The 21219-nt window shown below is 40.2% G+C and overlaps 1 protein-coding gene across 1 annotated transcript; it reads right to left on the reverse strand.

Moving 5' to 3' along the window:
• Positions 1–424: 424 nt before the first annotated feature.
• Positions 425–8902, reverse strand: ZP4 (zona pellucida glycoprotein 4). Its single transcript, XM_042781202.1, is given in 13 exon segments — positions 425–528; positions 756–865; positions 2800–2882; positions 3202–3208; positions 3210–3347; positions 3423–3612; positions 3786–3916; positions 4813–4910; positions 5658–5845; positions 6543–6686; positions 8144–8246; positions 8325–8446; positions 8725–8902. Coding segments are annotated over 13 exon segments (1596 nt in total).
• Between the last annotated feature and the right edge of the window lie 12317 nt (positions 8903–21219).

Genomic DNA, 21219 nt, shown 5'->3' on the forward strand with positions numbered 1-21219 from the left:
CATACTGAATCAGAAGCTGGGGATAGGGCCCTACAATCTGTTTTAACCAGTCTTCCTGTAATATAGATGCACACTAGCATTTGAGAACCACTGGTCTAGAAGGCTAATCTCATGTTACCCTAGTTTGGTTTGGACTTTGTTATACACCCTTCTTGAGTTTGTAAAACATTTGCTAATTCTGAGATATTTAGTCATGTATACATTGCAATTATGAAATTCTACTAAAATATTCCATTCATCAGTTAAAAGGGTTGGAATAGAAAGGATATGTTTTTGAATCCATTCTCAGAAAAAATTTCACCCAGAAATATGAGATGCCAACAGGAGATAAGTTTCTTTAGAGTGGCCTTTAATGTTTAAATTAGCAGCTGAGCATATGTTGATAGAACAGTCTGATTTTATTAATATATTTGGTCCAAGTCACTCATTTCCATTTCCTAATAGCCAAGTAAGTCACTAAAAAGGCTCCAAGAATTAAAGTTCCAGAAATTCCAGCCACCCACAGAGCTTGGAAGTCCACAGTAGAGCCTATAGGATGGAAAGTTAGGTTAATACATGCCAAAACCAACCAAGTGATTCTACTGCCTGATAAAGACTGTCATAATTTGTCTGTAGAAAATTATTATTAATTTATATTGAGGTAAATATTGATCATATTAGTAAGGGATAAAGGGCAGAGGTGAAGAAATGGCTGGTTTGACTAATGTTTCAGGAATAGAAATTCAGGTAAGTTAAATCAACCTTTCACCACTCACTCGAATACTGATAAAGCTTTTCTGAAGCATCCTTTGAAGCTTGGAGGAGAATCATTGGTCCTTTGCTGGAAATGCTGGCAGTATAGTTATGAAAATGAATGTCAGTGCTTCTTCCATTTCCTATCGGAGAGATCGGAACTAGTTACTTCTCAGCATATTTAGGGGTAGGAAGTGAGTCCGTATAAGGCCATGCTCCTTGATATGTAAAGCTTTGATTCATGCCTTACACCTCACATTAGTGTGTTAATAGCAGGACTTCAAACCAGTTGTTCACCATTCAGTCTTGGCTGACAAAATGAAACCACAACAGACCTGAATTTGTAAAATATAGGTATACTAGAACAGGAAAACTTATAGGTTGATACCCTGCTAGAAACTTAATCTTCCTCCTAGAAAACAAGGGCAGTGTGCATGTTGCATAGCAACCAGATTTTTGACAGGCAGGGTTTGAAACAGCACTGCCTGGCTCAAAGATAGTGGTTGACTGTGCCTTCTCCCCAAGCCCCGAAATGTGTGTCACTCTCCATGGTCCTAGCAATAACCCAGTCTTCTGCATCAGGCTTCTGTAAGGGTTCCCATTCCAGGGCTTTAACCCATAACTTTTCCCATTCCCATTCCCAATTTTATCATTCTACTATACCCCAATTTAATAAATTCAAGTTTGTTCTGATCTTGCTTGGTTGACCATGACTTAACCAGTTTGAAATAGTTTGAACTCTAGTTAATACAAACTTGAGCAAGTCTAAAGACCCTGTATCTAACATTTCAGTTTCACCAGAGTTGGACAAATTGGTTATAATGTTATAGACTATCCCTAAACTGTTGTCCTTTTTTAAGTATAAGCACTGGGGACAGTTAACATTTGTAATGGAAGGACCCTTCCCTGTGAACTGGTAAAACATAAGGTAACAGTTCTGTTTAACAGAACTGGATTTGAATCCCACTTCTATTTGCCAGTTATAGGACCCTAGGACAGAGTCCCTGGATGACACAAAAGATTAAGTGCTTGACTATTAGCCAGATGGTTGGTTGTTCAAATCCACCCTAGCAAGACAGGCCTGACACAATCTCCTTCTGAAGGATCACAGCTTTGAACACCCCATGAAGCAGTTCTATTCTGCACAGATGAGATTGCCATGAGTTGGAATCTACTAGAGGTGAACTAGCAACAACAGGACCTTAAGAAAGTCGAGTTAAGTCAATCTAGTTCTTTAGGAGTGTAGGCAATATTATTATTAGGGCTGAATGGAAGTATGTAATATAGTACCTTGTCATAATAAACCAAAAACCAAACACACTGCCGTCAAGTCAATTCTGACTCTTGGCAATTTTCTAGGACAGAGTAGAATTGTCCCATAGGATTTCCAGGGCTATAAATTATGGATGCAGACTGCCTTCCCTTTCTACCATGGAGTGGCTGGTATGTTCAAAGCATTGACTTTTGGTTAGCAGCTGAATACCCGTCAATAGTTACCATTTATTCACAATAAGCATTTTATTATTTTAATTATATTTTACTTTCTTGCTAGAAAGAACTTAAAGCTTAAGGAGTCATGAATCCCAATTAATTCAGGGGCTAGACAAGTTAATGTACCAAGTGGAAGTACATGCATTGTGTAAATATTGGCCTAACAACTCAAGATGACACTCTAAGTCCATAGTCATACTCCACTTGTGGATCTTCAGACCCTATTGCCAGATCTGACTTCAAGCAGGTATAGAAGTTTACATTTAGAAACTACCAAAATTTAAGTGTTAAACCAAATGTAGTCCATGATTAAGTTTGACTCCTGGTTTAATAAAAATCTACATGGAAAAAAAAACACCAAGGCCCAGTTACCAGAGGTGCTATAAAAACATTTAATAGGTCAAGGAACCCTAGAAAAATCGTTGTATTTCAGTTCTACTACATCATAATTCTTAAATAAACCTCTCTAAAAATATGAGACTTCAGTTTGAGTCATTTGGACAAAGTCTAAAAAAGAGGTTAGAACTGGGACTCAAGATTTATTCAAATCTGTTCAAGTAAAGACAACATCAACACTCACGGCTGCCAACAGGACAGGTCACCATACAGGACAGTGTGCCAGCTGGTTGGCATAGTGATGCACTGCAGTGCAGATACACCTAGGAGCCAACAGAATTGGGGCAATGTTGTAATACGATGTTATAAATGTTTTCAAAAACTGTTATCTTCCCAGGAAAGAGTCAAGAAAATTATCAAAACATGTTTAGATAGCTCAAGTGATATTACAAATAGTACTAAAGAACTAGAAATTGTAGTTGATAGGTATTACTTACGTATTTGGTAACTAGGATTGTTCTGAGGCAGTATCAACAATCAACCTTAAAAGCACTACTTTGGATGAGAAGTGGTGGGATATAGCTATAGCTCCAACTCAAGGGGTTCAAAGCCAAACTGAGAAGCATGAAGGAAGCATCTTACCGGTCCCGAGTGCCTGCTTTTCTTCAGAGTCAACAAAGGCAAAGGTGAAAATGTAGAAGTGCCAGTAGTGAGAAGGAAATGGAAGGTTCAAGGTTTCCTGGACAGGGATTATTTGGGTCTGATAATTGTCTCCAGTGTAGGGGCATCTAAGCAAAGAGGTGTAGCAGTTAGGATGGGTTCTCCTTTGAAGTCTGGCATAGGTGCCTTTAAAAGCCACTTACCCATTCACCATTATGGGCCACTGTGGTTCATACAAATGGTTTGTGCTGGGTGTGGCCCAACACTGATGAAGGAGCAGCCCTATGTAGAGGTCTGTTCTTTGGCGAATGGAAACTTCCACATAAATGGGATCCCAAAGGAACTTCACAACTGGGTAGTCATCAACAGTGTAATAGGAGCTATAGTTTTTGTCTGTAAGTACCAAAATAAGCAGATAAAACAGTATGAACAGCTAGGGACCTTGAGCTTACTTGAGCCAGACCATCATCTATATAAGCATCACTCATTACCAGCTTAGGATCTTTATGCTCCTGAAAAATGACAGGGCATAGACTAGGCAGATGCTCTAAACAAGAGGGCCTTACCTTTGGCAATTTGAAGTTTCAGAGTGAGGAGTCCAGGCTGGATGTCAGGAAGGGGTGGTGGGAGGGTGAAAATCTGGACATTAGCTGGAAGAACATTGCTACTTACTGAGTAGCTGCAGCTGACTTGAAGCCTGCATAGAAATAAAACTTTAAGTCAAGGAATGTGGGTTTGTAACTCATACCATCTTTCATTAACCTTTTTTGAGGACTTGTTAAGTACTAAATGTTGGATAAATTTGTAAACAAAATCTATATGGTTCCTGCCCTTTTGGAACTACGTTTTAATTGGGGAGATCAACCTGCAAACAGAACCAATGAGAGTTTGACATTGTGAGAAAAGTTGTATAAGAAACAAACAGGGTAATGTGAGAAACGAGTACTTACTAGAGAGGAGATAGTCATAGAAGATGTTAGAGGGAATTGGATATGAAGGATTCAGAAGTAGTGACTGTGCTGAGAGGTATAGGAAAGAGAACAAAACATGGATTTAAGAAAGAGCGTAACATCTTTTGAGAACTCCCTAGAAGGCCATTCTGGGATGGAGAATAGCAAGTGAATGACTAAATATTGTAAGAAGTCAGGCTGCAGAAGCGAGAACCACTTTATGCAGAATCCTGAGGATTATGCTTAAGACCTTAAATTTAAATAATAAGAAAACAACTAGAAAATTTTGAATGTGTGACCTAACTGATCAACTTTTACAGGGATTCTTCTGGCTACAGCATGGACAATGAGGTAAAAATAAGAGGTCAAAATGAGAAACAGAAATATCCAATTAAGTGAAATAGAAATCTAAGTGGGTTAGAAGTGTTAAGTTAAAGGCAGTGATAGAGGTAGACTTGGTGAAATTATAATCAACAAGATTGGAAGAGAATCAAGGCAGTGTGTAAACTTAAGAGAAGACAGAAACTTTCAAGGCCATTGAGAAAGTATTCTTCCATAGATCAGGGCTTAGCATATAGCTTCTGCTTTATGGAGAAGGAGAAATCATCCTGCCAAGCCAGGTCAAGTTAAAGAAGATAGTTACTTGAATATACTGTCACGGGTGATAGAACTATGACTCCACGTTCTCACATCCCTAGATGCTATTAGTTGATTTTCGTATACAGCCTGGTCTCCAGCCATCTAAAAGAGTGTGTAAAGAGAAACCATGTCATTCCTGCTAATCCTTCACTGCTTTACTTAGAAATTGCTTTGCTCTAGCCCTTGGTGGTACTGCCCCCTTTTATACATATCTGCTCCTGAGTGCAGAGGCAGAAGCAGGTAGCATTGACTAACCTGTAAACTATCACTTTACCTTATTTCAGAACAAAGGACCTGCAAAAGGGTTTGAATTCCTAAATGAAGCAGTCAGGATCACTCCTACCAGTTCCACTCCACCTCCCTGCTTGTTTTCCAGAGCAGCATGATAAGAAGAACTTGAAGAGTTAGTGTCTCTTATTCTCACTTGACTGCTAACCAGAAGGCTGGTGGTTCAAACCCACCAGCCACTCCTCGGAAGGAAGGTTGGGCATTCCTACTTCCGTAGTGATACTGCCTCGGAAACCCAAGGAGGGGTCGCTATGAGTCGGGGCCGACTTGATGGCAAATAACAACAACAACAACAACAACAATTCTTCTCATTAGGATACTTGGTAAAAGGATACCCTCTTAGCTGGACCCCAGCTGTGATAGTCTCAGTTGAAGGCCCAGGGAAGGTCATCAGCTTTCTTAATAATAACTTTTTATTCTTCCCTAGAGAGTATTCTAAACATAAAGAAGTCTTCAGGCATATTCCTCATGGCTAAGATATCCCAGTACTCTACCAGTTACCAGGACATTCCTATCTCACCTCTATCTCCAAAAGTAAAGTCAAAAGGCAGATATTCTGACCTGTCTTGTGGTACCACAAGATGTAAATGGGAACTGGAACAGGACAAAGGCACGTGTTGCTATCACAGGTTTACATTCACTGCCATTCCCAAAGACCAAACGCACAGAATCCAAGAGCAGTGGTGGTGAGGTCACATTCCCGGACACTGTGATGGAGAACTGGCCATCTTGGGAGCAGTGTGTTGTCACTAAAACATGAAATTGGGGTACAGCCAAATCATTTCTGTTTTTGAACAGTCTAGACAAGAGCCTAACACTTCAGTTGTTTTTTATCTCCCTCTGAAAGTTTGGTATTTCCAGCTAATGATCTTTGTGCAAATTCAGCCTGGCCTCACCACTTAATGTGAGACCTTAGGCAAAGTATTTCCTTGCTTCAGCTTCTTCATCTGCTAACTGAGGATAGTAGTACCTGCTTCTTTTTACTGAGCACTTACAATTCAGGGCTTAGAGTGTGACATCTACCTGCTCATTCAGAGAACATTTTGACATTAGAAAACATTGGAGCATGCTTTGGGACATGTAGAAAGAAGTAGTTTGAGATTAAGTTTTCAGAGAGCCTTGTTGTGAGGAAACTATCAACTACCTAAGTGGCTATTCTTTGGGAATAGATTAAGTTTTTGCCTATAAGTGAGGATCATACACATAGACTTAATTTCTTGAGTCTTTTAATATTATTTATTTGGATGCTGGGGGAATAGACAATTGGATAATGTAGAAAGCTCAATTAACTTAAGTATCCAAACGTTCTTGGATACATTGCTTATAAATCAACCTGAAATCATCTTTAATATTTTCTCACTGGGTAAATTCCCCATTCTCTGGGTTTAGTCATAAGTAATTGGCACTTTTCCTCAACTGATTCTAAAGATGCAGTGTTCCACACACCTGTGTTTCCATAGTAACAGGAATTCTCTTCAGCTTTGTAGCAGCAGCCTAGGGCTTCACAGTCTCCTTGAGTGACCGGTGAAGAAGCACATGACAGCCTGTCCCAGACTGGGACAGAATCACAGAGGTCAGCATCTGGATTATCTGGGTTAAAATTTTAAGAGAAGAGTATTACAAACCAGGTAACAGGGAGGTTGGCATTTAAAGCCTTTGTTTTGCTAGAAAGAATTAATATTAGATTCTCATAGATATTTAGACATTGGAGTAGGTATGTCCATGTTACATACTGTAGATTAAATCTCAGAAGATGAAGTAAAGGCCAAGTCACATTGTATAAGAGCGCCCTGAAATTGGTCTTGTTTGAAAGAAAATAATACTAACAACATCCATAGAAGCAGTGGAGTTCCATACCCAACCACTTCAAATACACTTCTCCCCACCCCACCCCCGCCCTCAGTTTAAGCACAATACTTTTCTTTGGTTCTTTAGAGGTGGCTCTCAAGTACTAGGAGCTCTGGAAGCATAGTGCCTAAGGCACTTGACTGCTCACCAGAAGGCTGGCGGTTCAAACCTCGGAAGGAAGGTTGGGCAATCCTACTTCCGTAGTGATACTGCCTCGGCAACCCAAGGAGGGGTCACTATGAGTCGGGGCCGACTCGACGGCAAAACAACAACAACTCAAGTACTAGTACTGGCTGCTGTAGATTCTATCTCATGGTAATCCGTGGGTATCAGTGTGGAACTGTGCTCCATAAGATTTCTCCATGGTCTATTTATTTATTCAATTTTAAAGCAGATCAGGACATTTTTTGAGGCAACTCTGGGTAGACTCAAAACTCTAAACTTTTGGCTACTAGGTGATCATATTAATGACTTGCGCCACCCGGGGACTCCTCTCAAGTTTTAGTGCCCCTATAAATTACTTAGGAATCTTTTTTTAAAATGCAGGTTCTAGTTCAGTAGGACTGGGGAAGAGTCCAGGATCCTCTACTTCATCAAGTTATTGGTCTGGCCTACATTTTGAGCAGCAAGGCAGGTTGATGTGGTTGTTATCTACCATTGTAGTCCAACTCATGGCAACCCCATGTGTGCAGAGTAGAACTCACCATTGAGTTTTTAAGGCCATTACATTTCAGAAGCAAATTGCCAGGCCTATCTTCCAAGATGCCTCTGCATGGGCCATTTTCACCTCCTAGGCACTTTTTTAGCAAGGCAGGTAGGAGGAGTGAATTATAAGTTCAAATCTTTTACAAGATAGGGCTCTAAGATAGCAAAGTAAGAGTTGAAGTGCCTAAGGCACTTGACTGCTAACCAGAGGTCTGGCGGTTCAAACCCACCAGCCACTCCTCGGAAGGAAGGCTGGGCAATCCTACTTCCGTAGTGATACTGCCTCAGAAACCCAAGGAGGGGTCGCTATGAGTCGGGGCCGACTCGACGGCACATAACAACAACAACAACAATGGAGGTAAAAGTTTGGAGAAACGCCTTCGTAAGAGTCAAGTGTCACTACAGAGAGTAGGTAGGAAAGGCCAAGGGACACCTTCTCAGCAGAAGGCCAAGAGCTCCACACCACTCAGAGCCTGGAAGCTTCCACCCCTTACCTCGAAGGTTTATAGGGCACTTGAGCACCTCCATCTCTGTCACCACCTTGTGTCCAGCTGTATCTGTTCCTTCAACCCCAACTGGCAAGATGTAATGGGAGTTCTGGAGAGAGAGGCCCCAGAAGTCAACTTGGATGGGGTAGGAGAAGGCCAGGTGTCCCTGATGGTTGGTAGTACTCACCCATTCAGTAACATAGCAGCTGCTATAGGACACCTCCAGTATCAGGGAGCTGCTTATTCCCTCCCTGACCCAGGTCCCACAGACTGGGTCATTCTGCAGCCTGTGCATCAGTCCTTCATTGTCTGTGAGCAAGAGGGGTGAAAAGTACAAGTGGTCAGTGCTCATGGTCACCATTGCTGGGGAAGGACAGTGAACTTTACTATCAGACCCCAAGGGTCTACCAGTAAGGAAAGAGAGGAATAAGAGGGATCAAATCTGAAATTGGTTATAATCTAGATTACTCATTCTAAAGATAGGAACTATGGGGGCAAAGTGTCAAGGCAGGCAACTAGATGATAGTTTTAGTCAGTAGAGAAGTTATATCATTGCCTGGATAATCTGGACAAATACTGAAACTTACCCCAAGCTATTAGTGCAGTAGGACTTGCTGTCTCCTGGCTTGGAAGGTTTGCAGTGAACTGGAAGCCCTGGATCCCACAGTGGAGTATACCAGAGTAATCTGATGCCCCAGGTTTATGCTCCCCAGTCAAAGCCAGAAAAAGTTGAACAGAGAGTAAAATGCACCTTAGCAACTGCATGGTGCTGCTGGCAACTCTGTGCTCTGCAAGTCCCACACCTCCTTTCCTGACAGCAAATACTAGTCCCTTGCTGGGGGTTTCTTTATATCCAAAAGGAAAACTCTGTTTCAGGTGTACATCTTTGTAACAACACAGATGGGTATCTTTGGAAAAGATACTTCCTTCAGCTTCAATTGTTTAGGGGCACAGTGTTCAGCTGCATTGCATTAACCTTCATCTAGGTTTCCAGACCCCAGGAAATTGTGGCACATTTTAGCAAAAGAGCTTTCCTCAAGGTTGTTCAGCATACCAAAAACCAAATCTACTGCCATCAAGTTGATTCTGATTCAAAGCAACCCTATAGGACAGAGTAGAACTGTCCATAGAGTTTTCAAGGCTGTATATCATTGTGGAAGCAGATTGCCTCATCTTTCTCCCATAATACTGCTGGTGGGTTTGACTTGTTGACCTTTTGGTTAGCAGCTTTATGCTTTAACCACCGCACCACCAGAGCTCCTTTATTCAGAATTGCGCTAGCTTATTCATTTCAGAATATTCTTCTCTAGAATTTTGTATATCTGGCTGTGAATCCTGGCTCTGCTTCTTATTAATTAATTAATTTTAATTAATTACTGTTACCACTCAGAATCTCAATTTTCTTGTCTGTGAAATGAGACAATATCTTCTGTCAGGCATACTCATTAGGGTTAAGTGATATATTCCTTGTCAAGCACCTGGCAACTGCTTGACATCTTGGAACGCTTAGTGAATGATGGCAGTCAACATTATTGAGTGTATGTGGGGCCTTCAAGGACACTGTTGTTGTTTCCACTGGTTCTTAGAAAACTTCTGTGAAAAGTCTCTGTACAAATCACTGGGTAGCAATTTCAGAAAAACTTCAATTTTGTTACTAAGAAAAGATGATCTAGAACTTTTCCTCAGTATTGAGAGAGAATCCAACCTGTCTTTTCATGGCAAATTCTGAAATGTATATTTGGTGTATTTGTCCTATTGCCACCTCCTCCCCCATAAAATGGAGCTCTGGTAGCATAGTGCCTAAGGCACTTGACTGCTAACCAGAAGGCTGACAGTTCAAACCCACCAGTCACTCCTCAGAAGGAAGGTTGGGCAATCTACTTCCGTAGTGATACTGCCTCGGGAACCCGAGGAAGGCTCGCTATGAGTTGGGTCCTACGACACATAGCAACACAACAACAACACCCCCATAAATAGAATTTAGGAGAAAATTTAAATTCAGGCATGAATTTCCCAAACTAACTCTGTATATTACAGATTGTTACAAATATCTTACTTTTTACTCGATTTCAGTCCTATCTTCATGAGTATGTTTGGGATTTCTTATTTGCTTGTTTTTCACATTTTGATTTTCCTTTTTATTGACTACTTTTTCCACACTTTGCCCACTGTTTAGAGCACAGTTATAGAGTCATCCTAAGAGATTGAGGGATGCATGGATACATTTCTCACCAGTGGGGGTCAGAGCACCAAAACTGGCTTCCATGATCTTCCACCGTCCCAAAACAACCTTCTGATTATATTTAGCTTAATATTTATCATTTGGATTTTTTTTACTGAGTTGACTAAAAATATTAACCAAACTGCTGAGAATGTATAATGAAAGAGAACAAATAAGCACTTTTCTTCTGAGGAAATTGGATGGTCATTTTAACCACATGGTGACAAAACTGTTGAGGGAATGTTGGACTCTGACCTCAAAGATATGATATTGTTGTTATGTGCCATCGAGTCAGACTCGACTCATAGTGACCCCTCCTTGGGTTTCCGAGGCAATATCACTACGGAAGTAGATTGCTCAACCTTCCTTCTGAGGAGTGGCTGGTGGGTTTGAACCCCCAGCCCTTTGGTTACCAGTCAAGTGCCTTAGCCACTATGCTACCAGAGATCCTAAAGATATGATGTAGGTTCCCTAATATCCTCCATCTGGGTTAAGTTCTTGCTACTGGCCTCATCACACCCCATCTGTGCTCTTGCAGCCATTGTTGTTTTTGGCGGTGCCCACTGAGTTGGCCCATGCACATCAGAATGAAACACTATCTGGTCCTGTGCCACCTCCATGATCAGCTACAGATAGAACTGCTGTGATATATAGGGTTTTCATTGACTGATTTGTGAGGATGACAGGATTGGACAATGTTTTGTTCTGTTGTACATAAGGTCACCACCATAAGTTGGAGTCAATTCTAAAGCAACTAACAACAACATTTGGTTTTGGAAATGTGTGAACCTGAGTACAAATTCTGATTCAGTCACTCACTAGCTCTGTGTACTCTGTCAATTGAGTAAACTCTCTCTGAGTTATAGTTTTTACATTTGTAAAATTAGCATTAAAAACAGCTACATCGCAGGAGAGGTATTATAATAAAAAAGTTAGATAAAATAAGAAATTATATAAAATGCTTATTACAAGACTTTCTGCATAGTAATTACTCAACTTGTCACTAACATCAACAAGAGTATACAAGGCCAGGGAATAGAGTGAGATGGGAGGTAAAGGGAAAGCATGTGCCAAGTGAGATGGGGAGGCTAAAGAACAGTCTACACTTGTGGGATTGTGTTCCCTAGGGAGGATATATGTTTACTTAAGCAGTTTTAAATGAACATAAAAAGTTGGAACTGTGTTGAGACATCTGGAAAGGAGTTCTGGTAGTACAGTGTCTAAGGCATCTCACTACTAACCAGAAGGTTGGTGGTTCAAACCCACCAGCCCCTCTGCAGAAGTAAGACTAGGCAATCTACTTCCAGAAAGACTTACTGCCTCGGAAACTCAGTGGGGGTTACTATGAGTTGGAATTGACTCGATGGCAGTGGGATTTTTTGGTTTGAGACATTTGGAAGTATACTCAGGCTCACACCAATTGCCCTATTGCTACAGAGAGGTTAAGATATGAGTCCCAGGATAACACTAGTTGGGCTGGGATCAGGTTATTTCATGCATACTTCCTGTGCTAAATCTTCCTATGGACAAGGGATGTCATTCTACTACACCATGGCCTAGCAGGATGTGAGAATGCACAGAAAATGTGTGACCTACTCCAAGGAGCCAAAGGCTTAACAAATAAAACCTCCCATCTCACTCTATTCTCCAGCCATGTAGACTACTCTTGTTGATGTTAGTGACAAGATGAGTAATTATTATGCAGAAAGCCCTGTAATAAGCATTTTATATACTTTCTTATTTCATCTATCTTGAAATATATATCCATTATGGGATCCAAAATGGGAGCTCTGGTGGCATAGTGCCTAAGGCATTGACTGCTAACCAGAAGGCTGGAGGTTCAAACCCACCAGCCACTCCTCAGAAGAAAGGTTGGGCAATCTACTTCTGTAGTGATACCACCTCAGAAACCGAAAAGGTCACTATGAGTCAGGATCAACTTGACTGCAGTGAGTTTGGTTTGGTTTTGGTTTATCTTGAAAATAATGCTCTGTCCTTTGAATTTGGAAGGGCAAATGCTATTCTTACTGTTCTTTTACTTATAATCATCTGGTCTTTAAAAAGGAGCCCTTGGTAGTACAAACTGTTAAGCACTCGACTACTAACCTAGAGGTGCCTCAGAAGAAAGGCCTAGTGATCCAAAAGACTAGCTACAGAAAAGCCCATGGGGCACAGTTCTAATCTGACACAGATGAGGTCACCATGAATCGGAATCAACTTGACACCAACTTTTTTTGTTTTCTTAAACAAATATTTTCAGTGTGATTGCAGGCAGAACATGATTTACACCATAACTTGTAGAATCTTATGAAAATCTTATAACCACTGTACTGTTCACCTGATCTAAATTTAATAGGCAGATTTAAGGATTCATCTTATGTCAGCTACCAAAGTATTGGAGCGTCACAGAGAAGGCTTAGTTGCCCATTCCTCAATCATTGGTCTAGCCAGTGAACACTGAGTTTCTCCTTTCAGAGGAAGGAAAAAGTGTAGTGTGTGCCAGTGGGGAAAGGCAAACTGTGATTCCCAATACTCTGTTTAAGCTAGGAATATTTTTGAGTCGCACTTGAATGTTTCAATTTGAAAAAGAGGTTAAGTGCTTACCTTACAAAGTTTACCAGTACACACTTATTAGGATGTAAATATATTCAGCACTTTCTCTAGGCATTGGTTGTACTATTTTGATAAGATCAGGATTGTTATATAATGCTTTAAGGCCATTGGATACAGGGATACAGGTTTGTTTGGATCCTACACTTAAAACACTCCCCTTGCTTTGATTTGAGTAGTGCCTTACTCTCTGGTTACCCCACTGCCATAGAGTTGATTCTGACACATAGCAACCCTATAGGGCAGAGCAGAACTTCCCATAGGGTTTTCAAGGCTGTAAATCTTTAACAAAACAGACTGCCACATTTTTCTCCTACAGAGCTGCGATACGTTCAAATTGTCAACCTTTTGGTTAGCAGCCCCATGCTTTCACCACTGTCTGGACGGTAGCAAAAACTCCAAACCCATTGCCATTGAGTCCATTCTGATTCACAACCACCCTAAAGGAGAGGTACTGCCCTGGAGAGTTTCCAAGGCTATAAGTAATCTTTATGGAAGCCGGCTGTCACATTTTTCTATCACTCTGGATGGTAAAGTATCAGGTAAACAAAGGCCTCACAAGACCCTTTTCAAGTGTGAGAAAACAATCAAAATATTCTCCCCCTCAAAAAAATATGAAGGACCAATTAGACTATTGTGTGGGCTAATCAGTAATTAGGAAGCCTGAAGGGCATCCAGCTGTTCTTGGCATATTATGGGATTTAGGACACTTCTGTTTTGAGGGAAGATGTCAAACTTAATTAAGTGTGAATATTTCAGTGGTTTTTTCCTTCCTGGAAGCAAGATTTCAATGGGAACCTGAATCAGTTGTGAGGACTGAGCACCATACTTGGTCTCTTCCTTCAACACTTTCTCTCTGCCCTAGAGCCCAAAGCTCATCCTCTCAGTGCCCCCTCTTGTTGCCCAGCACCCACTCTGGATTTTCTCTCTCCTCTCTTTCTCCATCCCTTACTTTGCTACCACAAAGGAGGAGATCCCATGGAATAACTCTTGGACTTTGAGAGGTGTGTCAGTATCACTGACATTCCTCTCTTTCCAGAATGGAAGGAGAGGTTGCAAAAGAGGCAGGAGAGTGAGTTAAGAAGAGTCAACATTAATTGAACTTTTCATTGATGATATACAGATAAAGTCAGTTGAGTTTTCTGGTCCATACAAAGTGTCTCTAGTGAAATATTTTTAATTATGTTTTTCTGCTTACGGTTTAGGTCTTCCTTCTAGAACATGGTTGATATATTGTCTTTTCAGGAGATAGTAAATTCCGAGTATCATAAACCAGTAGGGTCTCTCCCAGGATCCAGCTTCCTTTACTGAAGTACTATTATCATGAGTTCCAATTCTGATCTTTAAAATACTAATAGGAAGTAGAAGACCTGACTCTAGTAATTCAAGAAATATCTGTTTTAAAATCTATGTTGAAATGGCAAATTGGCACTCAAAGTGCTGCCTTGTACACTTACTAATTATTTGTGCAAACAAATGGTAAATTACTTTTCCACTCAGATCAAGATTAGAAGGTAGGTAGAAGGAACTAAATTTATGACTGAATTAACTAGCATCCAGATAGGCCTGAAATTGACAGGTGCCATTGAACTTTGTTAGTCTTTCATTTGGGCATGAGTGTTAGCAGAGATTTCATAGTATGTGTATCATCCAAAGAATAGAGGAATCTAGGTGAAAACATTACTGTTCATGGTTTGTTAAAAAATCTGCATGTGATTGTGATTTGAGAACAAAGGCCGTTCCCCTGGTTACAAAAGTCACTTAGTAAGACAAAGAGCAAGGTGGACATGCTATTTAGAATGGGAAATGTCAATGTGTGTTTGTGTATGCGAGAGCGAGAGCGAGAGCGAGAGCGAGAGCGAGAGCGAGAGCGAGAAATATTAGATTACCTTGCCAATTGTGGTAGAACTGCATCAGCCATATTAATCTTTGATCTTTGGACATTTTTATTATTGTTATTATTTATGAAATGAGAATTCTGTACACATAAATGCCTCTGTTTCTTTCCTTTTCCTTTTCCTTAATTTCCATGTGAAAATTCTTGTGAAAATTCCCAACTTCGACTTGGCTAAGCTAAATGGGTTTTTCTATTCCTTGTTTACCGAGAAAGGACTAATTATTCCCCCAACAGCTGAGTCAATTGGTGCTAATGGCAGTTGCAGTTCAATTCGGTTGGAGGGCAGGAAAATCTAGTGACCTTGGACAATTCAAGCGTAAAGTAGTAAATCCACTAAGGTGAAGATCACTCGGATGACATCCTCATTTTGGTCTAACACCTATTCTAGCACAATTGCTCTTATCTAACTGGAGTTGATTGGATAATTAATTCATGAATGTTGTTATGTCTGGTGGTCTATTTTATGTATTCATCTACCATATATTCTACCCCAACTCAGGTAAGCAGGTAAGCAGGATATAACCTTGCATTTCTAACCATGCACTTTCTGGTTCAGTGTTTTCTCTTTGTGAGATGCCCACAGCTTCATCTGCGTTTGACCAATTCTTAACTTTCCTTTAGGGCAGAAATTCTCAGAGACTTGTTAGAAAAACTTGGGCCTTACTCCAGATTGACTGATTCAGAAACTCTGCAGGAGGAACCCAGCAAAATCTGCTTAGCCATCCTTCCAGGTGATTCAAAGTACATTTCCTGGTCCTGTTCTCCATGAAGCATTTCCTGAACTCCCAGTGAATCGAGAACTCGGAAGGGAGGCTAAGTCCTCCTCCTGAGAAGGTAAGAGGAGATTGAAAAATTTACCTGGAGGTGTGTTCAGAGACATAAGAATTTATTATACAGAGAAGATAGCAAAGTAAAATAGCAAGGTATAAGGAAGGAGTTTACAGTATGAGAACAGGGGGTTGGGGGGGGAGGCGAGCATTACAATAGGTCTGCAGATGGCACTCATGGGTCAGTGGTGGCAGGCTGGTCCAGTTCCAAGTGACAGCTAACTCCTTTCTCTCAGCCAGAGATATTTATACCTGGGTTTGAGGAGCTAGGGACTGGGACTACATGCCTGCTTTCCAGACAGGATGGTGCCCACCCTGACCAGAGGGGGTCCTGGAAAATGTCTTGTGACTTAGATGTTCTGATATGGTGCTGCCATTAGTGAGTTAATGGTCTATAAGTACTTAAGAATAAGTTTCAGGTTAACTAGCAATAAAAGGGAAATGAGTTGGCAAAATTATAAAAGTTCTTCTTCCTTGATCAAACAAGATGGAGTCCTGGATCCATTTTGGGTAGCTCACAGTCATGCCCCATACACCCAGGTAGAGGAATTCCTCCTAATTAGATTTTTCAATGCTCTTCATCTGCACTCCTCTTGGGGCAGTGATTATTCTGTATTCTTAATCTCCCTTCCCAGATTGTAGGGCCTTTGAATGCAGGGCTGTGCCATATTTATCTTTGTATTCTCCACTTTACTCACCTCCAGGGCTCAGATAGTATCTCAGATAAGTGAACTCTTATCTAAATGTTCTACATCCTTTCTTTGGAGTGTAGCTGGTTTTAGAGGGCCTGCTTCATGTTTGCCCTGGGACTGTGTTTTTGTGCTTACCCCAGCATGTGAATAAACTTCCTGTGATCCTCAGGATAAAATCCAGTCCCCTTAGCATTGTCCTTCAAATCCCCCCAATTGTGACCTTGCCTACCACTTACCATCTAATCTTTCCTTTTCCTTGCCAAGTAGGACTCCTCTGGTTTCTTAAGCCTGCTTTCACCTTGTATAACTCTGTGCAGGGTGGTACTGTTTTATATCCTGGAACACCCTTTCTTGCTTTGTCTGCTCCTTTACTCCTGTTTGGCTTATTTTTATTTAATTTCATGTTACTTATTGTGGAAAATGTATATGTAACATGTCCTTTGCCATTTCCATTTCAACATTCTTTACGTGCATATTTAAGTAACATTGTTTATGTTTATCATGTTCAAGCATCACCTTTATCCATGTTCAATTTTTTATTACCTTTAAAACAAGCTCAGTGTCCCATACACAGTGAGTTTCCCTTTTCCCCTCTCTCCCACACTCCCCTGGTAACCATGAATAAACTTTGGTCCCTATATTCTTGCCTATCCTAGATATTTCATGTAAGTGGAATCATATATTATTTGTGCCTTTGTGTTTGACTTGTTGTTTCCAAGGTTCATCCATGTTTTAGCACACATCAAAAAAAAGACCAAACTCACTGTCTTTGAGTTGGATCTGACTCACAGCAATACCTCCTTGGGTTTCTGAAGCAGTAAAACTGTGGAAGTATGTTGCCCAATCTTCCTTTCGAGGAGTGGCTGGTGGGTTTGAACCGCCAGTCTTCTGGTTAGTAGTCAAATGCATTAAGCACTATGGCACCAGAGTTTTCTTTATGTCTAAGTAGTATTCCATTGTATGTATCTACCACATTTCATTTATCCATTTATCTGTTGGACATTTAGGTTGTTTCCACATTTTGGCTATGGTGAATAATTCTGCAGTGAACTTTGGTATACATCTGTTTGTATTCCTGTTTTCAACTACTCTGGGGTATATAACTGAGAGTGGAATTGCTGTAGCTCTGGTAGTGTAGTGCCTAAGGCACTTGACTGCTAACAGGAAGGCTGGTAGTTCAAACCTACCAGCCACTCCTCGGAAAGAAGGTTGGGCAATCTACTTCTGTAGTGATACCACATTGGAAACCCATGGAGGGGTCTCTATGAGTTGGGTACGATTCCACGGCACATAACAACAACAACATGACATAGAATTACCATATGATCATTTCATATTTTTAAAGAACTTTCTCAGGCACCATTTCCTTTGGAAATCCTTTTCTGGCCACTGCCACCTAGGCAGGAACCAAGGCTGAGCACATTTTTTTAGTATGTGTGTGTTCTTCCCTAACGGCCCTTCTCGGTGCTTCTGAATTACCGGTCTGCATCCCTTACTGTCATGGATTCTTTTATGGCAAGTGTGTCCTTCTGGTTCAATTCTTTCAACTTAGGAAGCTCTCAGTAAATGCTTAAGTAATGGATATATAATACTGTGGAAATTCAGCTCAAACAAAATAAAACAAGATAGCAAACCTTATTGTTGGTTCTCACCCCTTGCTGCTTCCTGCCCTCCATTCTACACCAAGAGCTAGCAGTCCTCATTTGCACCAAGTCAAAGAAAGCCTTCTTTACCTTCTATTTAAGCTTCTCTAGATTGCAACCAGTTATACAGTAGTTGCTCAATATATTTAAGTACATATAAAAACACAAATGGAACAGTAGTTACTGTGTTCATTTCCCTCTAAGTAATATCAATGCAAGCACAACATATTTGTATTAAGATCATTTTATCCAGCCTAAACCCAAATAAGTCATATAGTGTAGTCAATGCTTTGGAAATGAATCATGTTAATTCTACTAAGTGTATAAACAACTAACATTCATGAAAACCTAACTCTGGGCCAGATATTTTCCAGATACTGGGGATATAACTAAGATCTCTCCTGCTCTAATTTTCTTATTGCCTCTTGTCTTATTCTCTTAGTGCTGCTATAGCAGCAATACCACAAGTGGGTGTATTTAACAAACGGAAATTTAATTTTTCACAGTTTATGAGGATAGAAGTCTGAATTCAGAGTGCTTAGCAGAGAGGAACTCTTTCTCTGTTGGATCTGGTGGAAAAGACTTGTCACTTTTCAGCTTCTGATTCTTGATTCCTTGGCAAATTTCACGTGGTGTGTATCTTCCCCTCCATTTGTGCTTTCTTTTCTATGCTTAGTCTGCTCTTGTTATATCTCAAGGGTAATTGGTTTAAAGTGTTCCCTGCACTGTTGTGGGCTCATCAACATAACAAAGAAAGCCATATTACTAATGGGATTACATTCACATGTGTAGGGGTTTGGATTTACAACACATATGTTTGAGGTTTATAGTTTAATCCATAACACCTTTCTTTCTCTCTGTCCCATTGACCCAATGTCTTAATCCCTCTCTCATCTGACACAATCTCTGTAATGTCCTATGCTATTGTTGTTGGGTGCCACTGAGTTGATGTTTGACTCATATATAACACAGAACTGTTTCATGGGGTTTACAAGACTGTAATCTTTACAGGAGCTGATTGCCAACTGATTGCCTACAGAGCAGCTAGATGGGTTTGAACTACCAACCTTTCAGTTAGCAGCTGAATACTTAAGTGTTGTGTCACCAGAGCTCAGGAATATAGCATTAAAGAGAAGAGAGTTGGTCTCAGGAAACTTACAGAACAATATTTTCTAAACAAAAATTATTCACACATGTATTCCCAGCACAGTATCTGACACTTAGTATAGGGTCAAAGGATGCTTGCTAATGAATGACTAAATGAATGAATGAAATACAGACTCATGAATAAACTAATTTCAAATATTTCTACACATTTCTCTTAAGAACAGTCAGCAGCTGACTGCATTGGGGCTGTCATTTCTGAGTTGCCATTGTTGTTAGGTGCTATGGATTTGATTTCTGAGTTGGGGCACCTTAGGTATTCCAGAGAACCCTTCCAATAGTCTCCTTCTCAAGTCACTTCTTACTCATCTGCTTTTTCTTTCTTCCTTGGGGTAGAAGATAAGTGATAGGTTAGAATAAGAGCTAGAGAATTTATCCAAGTTTGTTCTTGTGTTTTTCTTTCTTTGTTTTTAAATGTCAAAGCCCTAGTTTATAGAGCTATCTAAACTGCTTGAAAAATGTGAAGTAAAGTTCTTCCAAATTCAATAATTGACTGACAACAACTAGCTTTTAGGCTGGTGTCTGTGGCTAAGGGAGCTGCAAGTTCTAAAGGCCAAGCTGGGCTTTTCCACTATGAGTCTGGAAGCTCACAGTAGCTCTGATCTGATTCTTTTTGGTAGAGAACATGTGACTACTGCTAACTCCCTTACTTTTAAAACTCCCAGTGATACCCACAAAGTTAGACTTTTATTCAAAATTCTCTAGAACTGATGCAAATGGTTACAAGGACAAATTTAGGTAACAGCTGGAGAAAGATTGCATGTAGACTGGAGATCCAAATTGGCCAAGGCATCGGGTAATGAATGACTACAATTTGTGTAAGAACTGGGGTCATGCTTATTACAGATACTGGTAAGAGAAACAGTTTGGCAAGGACTTATCACAGTATATTAAAAGTGCCATTAGTGAAAAATTAATATTACAAAACATTTTAGAAGGGCTGAAGCAGTCATCTCACTTTAATAACAAAGGACAGTTCTCATAAATACCTTTTCTTTCTTTCCTCAAGTAGAAAATGAGGAGCATGTCAGGATTATCAGATCTGACCCTCTCTTTCAAAATTGCAAATTGAAACTGTTGATGATTGCATTTCTTTCTTCTTAAATCAAGTTGGGTTTTCATGTGACAGGTTATAATTTCCCTTTATTTAAGAAGATAGAAGATTCCTACTCTTTGAAAGTAAAGGAATTGCTTCTAGTTTGTTGAAAATTATGAGCTTGAAGGTGGATTTTTAGGAAGTCTTTTGCTTTCAGTAACTACTGAACTGTTTGTATCATCCTCTCACATGCTTTGAGGGGGAAAAAAAAGATATTTTTTTTTCCCTCAGAGCTTACTATCAAAGGCTATAAGAGTGATAAAACACTTCCAAAGACACCTGATTTTAACCTTTAAAATTCTGACCACTTCTAGGAAGAGTAGCTAGAAAAAAAGGTCCTCATTGACCTCAAACTTTCTCCTTGATTAAGCATCTATTATGTGGCATAATTGTGCTAAGGGTTTGTCCTAGGAATTTTCCAGGGAGCTTAAAGCTCTCCCTTGAGTAGATTCAGAGAAACCAAAGAATCTGCCTGGAGGCATTGTAACTGGCATGAGCATTTAATTAGAATAGGAGAAAGGAAGTTTAAGAGAAAAAGGATTTACAAGATAATAGACAAGAGGGAAGAAGACTTACAGTCTCTGCTAACAGTTTGGGCTCCAGCAGGTGGTGGGCTGGAATGGATTCAAGATGTCTGCTAAATCTTCTCAGGGGAATATTTATATCTGAATCTGAAGAATTGGGGACAGGGTCTATGTGACCAGGACTGGAAGGCTATGTGACCAGTTTTAGACTCAGTGGCACCTGGTTGCTTGGGAGGAGGGTCCTGGGCAACACTTTTTTTTTTTTTAAAGTTATGAAGCTTTCTTTATTTCACAAAAATAATGAAATATATCACATCTGGCACAGATGTTAAAACATTTCCCCATAATTACCAAATGTTAATACCTTAATTCCTTTTTTTTTGACAGCTGTGGAGATTTTATTTTCAG

The sequence above is a fragment of the Orycteropus afer genome, unplaced genomic scaffold (assembly GCF_000298275.1).
Source record: "Orycteropus afer afer isolate SDZICR_OR568_19922 unplaced genomic scaffold, OryAfe1.0 scaffold00096, whole genome shotgun sequence".
Classification (NCBI taxonomy): Eukaryota; Metazoa; Chordata; class Mammalia; order Tubulidentata; family Orycteropodidae; genus Orycteropus; species Orycteropus afer.